Here is a 9,876-nt window from a genome sequence, read left to right on the forward strand (position 1 = left end):
GGAGCCCTCCCGGCGGCAAAGTACAGGATCTGCCACGCCGACATGGCCCTAAGCACCAAAGACGAGGCGGGCCGGCGACAACACCGACGGGAGGCAGAGGAAACCCTAGGCTTTTTTTAGGGAGAGGCGACTAATCAAGCCATCAAGGTGCATGCACGCACACGCCATGGTGCGTGCTGGCCCGGGGAAAAAACAAGGCCAATAAGTTAACAGGCGTACTACTACTAGTAGTATTAAAACTAATAATTAGACAAGACTTCTCTGCAAGTGCGGCGACACACACGTCCGGGAGGGAGGATTAGCCGGGCAAAGACAGGGAGCGTGTCCCCTCCCCGCGAGGCCATGGATGATGGATCATGGATGCGCTTTCTCATCCGGCCCGGGTGAGGAGCATGAGTGAGTAGTGCTGTGGGTTGGTGGCGCCTTGCATTGCCCTCCGTCGGCTCTCTCCTCGGCCATCTTTTGCGTGTTTCTTCTGCCGGTGCCGGCGCACTTTTGTTCCGGTTTTAGGTCGATGGCGACCGGCCTGATTACTGCCGGAATGAGTGCTCTGGAAATGGTAAAGGGCGCCCACTATGAGTGGCTTAGCTTTAGACAGTATGACTTCAGTGTGTGTGTTCTTCAGATATCTCCCTATACTACACTAACTGCGGCGCTGCACTTTCCAGGCACTCGGTATGAGTGGCTTGACTTTAGGCCGTTGGATTGGCCTGGAGTGTGCAGCTAGTGCCGATCTGCCGGCGCACTCTAAGGGAGTTTTCAGATTAAACGGCTCTCTGAACCCTGATAAGCTATGCCGGTCGTTGTTAACTTGCTAGCTAATCATACCTTCTTTCCAGAAAAATAAAAGCTTGTGATAATAGCAGCAAATTGCACTCATTCGAGGCACGGAAGAAGGCGGAGCCGGCACTGGATGATCCCACTCGAGTAACCTGTGTTGGTGTTCTTTAAACAAAAACAAAGGTGCTCCGCGGGTGATCTTTTAAGCCTTATGCATCTCCACTTTGCACGCGTAGACATTCAGTCCCAGACCTGCTGAGTGCCCGGCCACACACACTGCAGGAAGCAGCAGAAACACCAATATTCAGTCCACACAGACTGCAAGTCTCCATTCTTTTAAGCCTCATGCATTTCCACTTTGCACGAATCAACATTCAGTCCCAGACCTGATGAGCCACACACACACACACACACACACACACACACACACTGCAAGAATCAGCAGAAACATGATTAAAGATGACTTATAAGTTATAACACCATGATAAGTCGGATTCTCGAGTCCGGAACTTATATCAGCCTAGTTGTCAAATTTGGCATGCTTCCGGTTCTGTGAGGACTTTATTTTCTACTAATCCTTAAATATGTCCATAAAGGTTACTGCATACCCAGGACCCAACTACCTTAGTATGTATCGTAATTTACAACTGGAAATAGAACACTTGTAAGCATTTCAAGTCACACAACACAACATTTTAACTTACATGCTGTCACATTTACATGAATATCTTTTACACGCCGGGCTTGTGCATTCCAGCCAGAACACACAGATTTTTACTGCACAGAAGGAATGCTTGTAGATGCTACAATACAAATGGAATGATTGCATAGCGAGAGCGGGGGTAGTCTTCAAACTTTTGGAGGTACCACCTATGAGTTTGTACTGCTGCAAATGACAAGTTTGTTATCTGCACAAAATGGAAAGTTTAATCAGCTGGAATGATAGAAAACACTGAAAGGATACAATAATCACGAGTTGATGCGATTCTGAATGCAACTGGCACAGAACTTAGTGAGGCATACCACAAAAATGAACAGGAACCACACTGAAATGTCTGAACCACCACTAGCTATCAACATGCCCAAATATATAACCTGTAAAACAAAAAACAGCCATAGATGCTAATGAGATACCAATTTCAAATCCATAAGAGTTTCTTTTTCTGCTAGCTGCTCGGTGTTATAGTCCTATATATGTAGTCATGTAGCCTTTTGTATTTACCCCATTGTATAAGGGGTTTTCTGCACATTTCCTGCACTTGTACAGTTGTACATGCACATATACTGGCCTATGGCCACAAGGGAATACAGGTTGCATATTTTCTAACACTCGGCAGTTCGGCACCAAGTTGGAGTGAAGGCAAACCACAGAAAAGAACAGGATTATCCTATTATGTTAGGTTCACTTACTCAACAACAGTGGAATAATTTGGAACTCTCCCCATGATATAATATTTTATCATTTTTAGGCTATTTACAGATTGCTTGGTTTAAATGTAAGGCTGCCTACTCCTCTATGGGAAGTTTATATGGTCAAATGCCACTCTGCATCTGTGAATTAGGCTGGCAAAAATGGGGAACCAAAGGAATTTGTTAAGTCTGTACTTTGTAGTAACATCAAACAGTGCATAAAACAATTCCATCAGAAGCAACATAAAGGTTTTCTGTCCTTCATCCACTCCCGCCAGCGATCAAAACCTGACCAGGAGTTGCGCACACCAATGCTTCACCAGTGAAAATCCATCACAGGACCCTCATTTATGATTTCAATTGACTATCCTAATTTAGATATGATTAGTTTAGTACTCGCATTGTAAAAGCACTGTCAGTTGCCAGCCATATTCATCAAATAGCATGTGCATGCTGAATACGGGAGAAGAATGGAGGCACTTACTAGTTCAGCAAGGTAATGAGGGCAAGACACACGACTAAACCAGTCACCGCAAGGAATAACATATTCATCAGAATCTTTATTTTCGCGCAACGATCCCTGTCAAAATGGTAAACAGAAAGCAATTGATTCGGAAAAAATTACTAAATCTGGAAGACTCTGGCCCAAGTGTGCAAGGAAAAGATGCTGAATGGTGCAGTTTCTTGCCTGAAGGACATAAAATATGCATACCAAATAACCTAAGAGAAGATTATGCAATCTGAATATAAACCTACATGATGCTACTAAGACTCTTAAGAAAAATATGGTATGATCCTTTATGAAGAGTTCCTGATGTTCATTGGCTAAGAAAGTATTTGGGATTGCTATTTTTTACTGCAAAATGAATTCCACTCCATCAAATCTAAAGTAGCAAAATGGTTCCAACAAGACATAACTATAGGATTTCAGGAAGCAGGTTTTATTAGTCGTTCGAACTTTAAGTCTCAATACATCGGCAGATGCTTTGTTTTTCAACATTTGTGCTGCAACTCGCATATGTAAACATGTTGTTCACATTCAGACAAGAAACCAACTAATATTTGTTATCTGGCTCTGGTTCTAGGCTCACTAAACGAAGCTGGTACTTACAAGAATTGCATGACAACGGATCTGATGGAGGGATCCCCAACTGAATATAATAGCACCTATCCACTGGCACCACCCCAACTTTAAAAGAGGCTTTAGGAGAGAGGGTGAATCAATGACTAGGTCTGGCATTCTTGCACGACCCTTTACTATGAACTCAACTATTTGACCTCGGATAAAATCTATTGCTTCAGGAAGACAAGAGCTAGCGAGAGATAAAGGTGCGGCCGTGTAATAGCTGCAGGAAAAATAATAATTGTAAGTCAATCCAAATTGTAATAGCTGCAGGAAAAAAATAATCGTCAGTCAATCCAAATTGTTGCAGAAAAAGGAAAGAGCAATGCAATGATCGTTGTGCAAAGAAACCTTTACTGAAAGACCAGCGTTATAAAAAGCAAGAAATCAAAGAATATATGCAAAAAGGTAAAAAAGATAACTGTTCTGTTAATTGATAGGTGGTAAAAAAATTAGAACTACAATTACGAGTGGTCAAATCATCCAGTAAACTAAAGTATGCCTTAACTTACACCATCTACTTGTATATTTTGTTGATAAAGTACAAGCCCGGAACTACAGAAAATAACCATAACAAGACCTAACAGAAAAGGCATGTGAAATTATAATAGAAAGGACTAGAACTCTAGAAGGAAGAAAAAGAGAAAGTATTTAGTCAAGCTAGCATATTAACAACTACGCAACATTCTAGAACATAATGGAAGTTAACCAATGTGGAACTTACAATAGACCCGTCAGATATCCTACAATGTGCATCCGAGCTGATGGGCTGTAGTGAAACACATTTTCAGTCTCATACAGGCGTCTCAGCACCTGAATTTCCATCAGTAGAAGTACAAAGACAGTCCGCCAGACACGATACTTGTGTTCCATGGTGCGCGACAGGACACTGCCAAAAGAGAACGAATTTGACCCAATAAGATGGCTAGCGATTGTGGAGTAACTCGATGGCTCTGGCAACAGCGGTGTCATTTCCATATATGCATAGAAGCATATTGCAAGCAGCAAGCTTGTTGTCACCGCCACTCCCACCACATAGAAATGCAAGAAGTACTTCTGTGGAACTGTGAACTTCTGCAATTTCATAAAGATTATTTCAGTTTATGATGCTTATGCAGAGGTTGAGTAGAATACAAGACAAATGTACGATATATGCATCAAAATTATCTACATAAAGATGACAGTTTTACCCATGGGTTTGGATACACATAGGTACCTGAGAATAACCGTATGGGTAGAAACTTTTACCCATGAGTTATTACCAGAACCTGCGCATAACCCGATTTGTCATGAGTCAGCTATTGTTATAATTTTTTGCCAGAGGATTACCCATGGGTTGCTTGATTAATATTTAAACAATAGACAGTATGTGTCTCATAGGACATGTAGACCGTCAGAGACGTATATAACACATATAATTGTAAAGAAGCAAAGACTTGTAAAAATGGACGCAACATAGGTTAGCTTCACAATCATCCAAGTATCATGTACTCATAGTTCGTCTAAAGGATGAAATGTTCTCTTACTTGGAAGGTTGAACCTGTCTCACTCCCAGTTAGTAACAAAAGGAATTTTAGTGGACCAGGGGCATTTTTACGCCTAGTTCTAGTAATTCAAAAAAAGAGGCACGAGTTTCTAATCTACCCACAATCTCCTTCTATTAATTCAAAGAAAGGGACAGGAGCTTCTAATCTACCAACAATCTCCTTCTATTAATTCAAAGAAAGAGACAGGAGCTTCTAATCCACCCGCAATCTCCTTTTCATCCAAGTAATCTCCCAAATACATTGCATCAAAGTCTTCAAGAGGGAGAGACCCCATGGTTGTCAATGGAAAAGGCTACACAGAACTTCAATCGTGGATTGATAACACTGCAATTGTTTTGCCTCTTTTGCTTTTTATAACGCCCTTTTGTAGTGTACACAAGCTTTTTCAATATATGGAGTAGGATACTCAATTACTCATCTAATGCTTTCCCTAACCAGATAGCACATTGTATCAAAATTTCAGAACGGACAGCTTTGCTAAGCCCAAAATTCGCTCAAGAGTTGCGATCGTGCCGAACCAGGGCCCACTGGAGATTGAGGCAGGCTGCAGCCTAGGGGAGATGAGTTGGAACATGTCTAAAAAGGCAAAGCGGGAACCGAGGTGCTGATCTTACCGCCTTGGAGGAGGAGGAGGACGGCCTGACGGTCTTGCCGCGGGAGGAGAAGGCGGCGAGGAGGCTGTGGAGGAGGCGGCCGCCGGCGGCCGCGGGGATGGGGAGCGCGGCGGCGAGGACGGGGAGCGTGGCGGCGAGCCAGGCGAGGCACAGCAGAGGCTGGAGGGCGGGCCCGTCCCCCTTCTCCATGGGAGGCAAACCCGCGTTCGCTCTCTCTCTCTCTCTCTCCCTGTGCTGGTACGCGGCGATCTGCGCGGGTGGTGGGGTGAGGGCACTAGGAGGGAGGGAGGAAGAGAGTGCGAATCGAAAGGGGAAGGCCACCGGCACGGCACGCGATTCGTTGGCTCGTTGCTTGCTGGACCGGGATGCGTGTTGGCCTTAAAGTGGGCAACCCCCCTCTCGTCTCTATCGACCGGCACACGTGGTGATTGGGACTACAATCTTCTGTTCCTATATGTCTCCGGTGTTATGAATCGCTAAAACGGCTCGGCGTTGGGTACAATTCTCGTCCTCCAGAGTTGTTACGGACCAATAAACCAATACGAAGGTAGTATATCATCAGCGTTCTTCGGGTTTCACGGCATGGTTCTTTTCTACTCTCTTTGTCTCATAATATAAAAGTGTTTTTACACTAAACGCCCGTATATCATGAGATGGAGGGAGTGGCATTTGGGTCGCCTACTAGGCACGTATCCGGAAGGCGTGGCACGATCCGTGACCAAGTGTACTCGCTGCACGGGATGATGCGTTGAGTCTTGCTTTAGACCAACTCCAACGGGTGACCGCCATTTTGTCCGGCCGGGTCCGTTTGGCTCGTTACGGACACGATCGAGGGCCCAACACGCGAGAGTAAACTAAAAAAACTTTTGTTCCGCGTCGTTTTGACTGGGAGCGCCCGAACATGGGTCTGGCGCCCACGCGAGATGGAATTTGGGCTGGCCCATTATCCATCACTGCATTTTTTTTAGTTCAGATCACTCGATGAGTTGTCTAAAAAAAGTGGTTGCTAGTTGTTGACTGTTGACTTTTTGTAAAAGTTCAAAAAAAACAGAAAATCAAAAAACTTCATCAATTTCGAAAAAAGTTCATCGAATTTGACAAAAATTTTCATCGAATTTGAAAAAAAAGTTCATCGGATTTGAAAAAAAATCATCAGATTTGAAAAAAGTTCACCGAATTTGGAAAAAGTTTACTGAATTAAAAAAATCATCAGATTAAAAAATCATCGTATTTGAAAGATAAGTTCATCAAATTTGATAAAAAAAAGTTCACGCAATTCAAAAACAGAAAAGAAAAGAAGAGAGAATAAAAAAATGGGGAAAACACTACATTTTGTAGCGTTATATTTAAAGAAGAAGAAAAGGAAGTTTGTAATCAGCTAGGAGGTTGCGAGTTTGATACTTATTAGGCCCATAATTTTCTAGAGTATTACAGAAAAGAAAAAAAATACTAAAATGTGCCGGCCCAACAAGGCATGGCGGTGTGCGCCCGTTTGTGCAATCCATGTAACTGGCACCGTTTAGGAATGCCGTTCTGACCCAAACCGGGCACAATTTGGGTAGTTTTTACGTCAACACGGACACTAGGCAGTGTATTTTGAAGGGAGAAAGACAGTGTTATTATCCCTATCTTGTTTAGATCTGGAGAGGATGAGAGTGTGTGAATAGAGCAACCCTAGCAAGCAAGCGCGGAGGCTCCGGCTTATATATACGTAGTGGGGTAGTTTTCCTTTTTCACTCCATCAAAACAATCGTTTAAAATTATGTACTACTACATGCCAGGTCGCAGTTTTTTTAGTTGTTGATTGTTTTTTGAGATAGCTACCCGGTTGTTCCAAGTGGTGTTACGGTGTGCCAGGTCGCACTTTGTATCGTTCAAGTCTGGTACTACAAGTCCCTCCATTAAATGAACAACCACCCCCTCATAAAAATTGTGAACAAGCCCACGGCTAAAATTAGCGGAAACGTGGGTTGCCCCAACATGCATTATTATTTATATTTTCTACTCCCTTCGTTCCTAAATATAAGTCTTTTTTATTAGCCACACCTAAGACAAGAATTTTTTTATTAGCAGTGAACCCCACATGTCATAGACACAAAAATTGTGGCAAGATTCCCTTAGGCAAGCCAAAGTGTGTCTAACAATTTGAGCAACTCAGGTTAGGCAAGTGTGGCAAGTGTGGGAAAAATAATGTGGAAACATAAGACAAACATAGTCACAATCCAAACAGCCCTGTAATTTTTTGTGACATGCATGAAAATTTGGTTAGTTAAATTTATAGTCAAAATTTGGCAAGGTGCATCAAATCAACACATGCAAGTATCAAAAGGAAAGTCACGCATGCATGCATGCATGCGTTGTACTCCCTTCATTTCCAAATATAAGTCTTTTTAGGGATTGCAACAAGTGACTACATACGAAGCAGAATATGTCTACTCCTACATACGAAGTAGCCCATTTGAAATGTGTAAAAAGACTTATATCGAGTGCAGTGCTTTGATGTGTCGCGTCAACTCGTACAAGACCGAGAAATTTGATTACTACAACGCCCTCTCCCTCGCGGACTGAGCTCCGGTGCCTTAACTGCACCTGCCTTTGGCTACATGACAGGAGGGCCAACCACCTGTTGGGCCCACCTGTCATAGACGCAAAGGCAGGAGCAGTAAGTAGAAGCTTTCGCTACACGCTATCCCTCCCGCACGAGGTGGACGGACATGCAGCAGTGGGGTCGATATTGTAGAAGTAGGAGTAACATCATTGTTCGTCTTCTCGAAGAGGCGAAGAACCAAGCGCAACCCGAACGTGGCAGTTGGGAACGCTTGCGTGGTGTGGTTCCTTGGAGTACTAGCCAGGTTCTTGCATGAGACACAATTGCTATTGTTTAACAATTAAACTCCATTATTCATTGGTTGATACTCATTCTGCATAGGTCCACACGCTTAGCACCGTTTCCTCCTGGGGTCACCAATGTTTATTTGCTAATTAATAGCATTGCATGCAATGAACTAGTCATTGCAAGTCATTAAAAGCATGCACACCTCTCATCTCTTATTGGTTGATATGTCAAGAACAAGAAATAAGGTAGAAGTTAATGCACCGTGCCTAAGTGTTTTGGGACTATTTGGTTTTCGTAAGATGACTTACACACCTAGACGGAGGGAGTAGTATAGCCCTGTAAACCGGAAAGGAGTATTTGCCTTTCTAGAGATTTCAACAAGTGACTAGACTACACCATGTGCAGTACTCCCTCCCTTCCGGTTTATAGGGCTCAAATCTCAAATCTCATGAACCAATGCATTTTACTCGGTAATAAATGACCAGGATTGAAGAGGAATCCAAATTTGCTTCGTCTTCTGTCCTTGAGCTCTTGGCAAACCAATGCACTATACTGTTTTCCGACCACTCCACCCCAGAGCTCTCACCAAGCGTCGTTCATGCCACCGCGTCGCACACTAACCGATAAGGCAGCGATGGCATCCCGCCGCATCGAGTTCCTTGCCGCCCACGACCACACACAAAATGGTAGGGAAGCGATGGCATCCCGCCGTGCCGAGTTCATCGCCGCTCGCGACCTCACAACTATGTGGGAGGAATTTGAAGATGCCAAGGCCAAATGGGCGATAGAGCAAGAGGCGGCCAAAGCCGCACAGAGGGAGCGGAAAAGTCAGAAAGCACTCAAGAAAAGAGAGGCCTGCCGCCGCAAGAAAGAAAAGGATGCACGCGCTGCTGCGAAGAGGTCGGCGGAGATCCAAGCACGGTGGGGTGTCACCGACAAAGCCGGGAAGGAGAACGACGGCGTCTGGCCAGCATGTGAGAAGTAGTAGTACTAGTAGTTAGAGTGTGTGTCTGTGTCTGAGTACGAGCATGTACCAATACTACTAGTTACTACTGTAGTTTTTAGAGCAAATTACCAGTACATTAGCCTAGACTAAATGGAAAAATTCCTATCCTAAGCATCAAATGGCATCTCTTTCTCTATAGGAATTGAGATGCATGTCATCTCACTTCCTATGATTTTCATATTCCTATCCTATGAACGAAAGGAGGCCTTTGTTGGAGTAACTACTGTAGCTAGCAATACTGCTGGTACAGTAGTTTTCTTCAAGAAGCGGAATTCAACGAAGTCATATGGTTCCTTCGTCCGAGCAACTTCAAAGTGGGAAGTGGGCCTGTGATTTGACGACTCATTAGTCATTGTTACTGCGGCGTGACGACCTGGATGACTCTCCCTTGGAGTTCTGCGTGCATGGAAAGTGGAGCCGTGTGGCACCCCGGCTCAGAGCGACCAGTATACCATGCATTGCCAACCCAGAGACCATGTCTTCTGGCAACACACAACATCTTGGTACAGAATAACAACCGCTTTATTGATGCTAGCGGAACAGAGTTACATTACAACAGC

At 43.9% G+C, this 9,876-nt stretch overlaps 1 protein-coding gene across 1 annotated transcript; it reads right to left on the reverse strand.

The window, feature by feature from the left end:
• Positions 1-1,358: 1,358 nt before the first annotated feature.
• LOC125539309 (3-oxo-5-alpha-steroid 4-dehydrogenase family protein) lies at positions 1,359-5,832 on the reverse strand. Its single transcript, XM_048702736.2, has 6 exons — positions 5,475-5,832; positions 4,038-4,387; positions 3,302-3,536; positions 2,675-2,770; positions 1,804-1,875; positions 1,359-1,688 (listed from the first exon to the last, which is right to left on the reverse strand). The coding sequence occupies exons 1-6, from the start codon at positions 5,661-5,663 to the stop codon at positions 1,584-1,586; spliced, it is 1,047 nt and encodes a 348-aa protein (XP_048558693.2). The 5' UTR covers positions 5,664-5,832; the 3' UTR covers positions 1,359-1,583.
• Between the last annotated feature and the right edge of the window lie 4,044 nt (positions 5,833-9,876).

Source organism: Triticum urartu, chromosome 2A (assembly GCF_056163025.1).
Source record: "Triticum urartu cultivar PI428250 chromosome 2A, HENAU_Tu73, whole genome shotgun sequence".
Taxonomy (NCBI): domain Eukaryota; kingdom Viridiplantae; phylum Streptophyta; class Magnoliopsida; order Poales; family Poaceae; genus Triticum; species Triticum urartu.

Excerpts from the sequence above, each read along its gene's own strand:
- LOC125539309 (XM_048702736.2), bottom strand. The coding sequence starts at position 5,663 with ATGGAGAAGGGGGACGGGCCCGCCCTCCAGCCTCTGCTGTGCCTCGCC. Across the intron at positions 3,537-4,037 it reads GGATATCTGACGGGTCTATT|CTATTACACGGCCGCACCTT; the intron begins GTAAGTTCCACA and ends TTTTTCCTGCAG. Across the intron at positions 2,771-3,301 it reads TCCGTTGTCATGCAATTCTT|GGATCGTTGCGCGAAAATAA; the intron begins GTAAGTACCAGC and ends CCATTTTGACAG.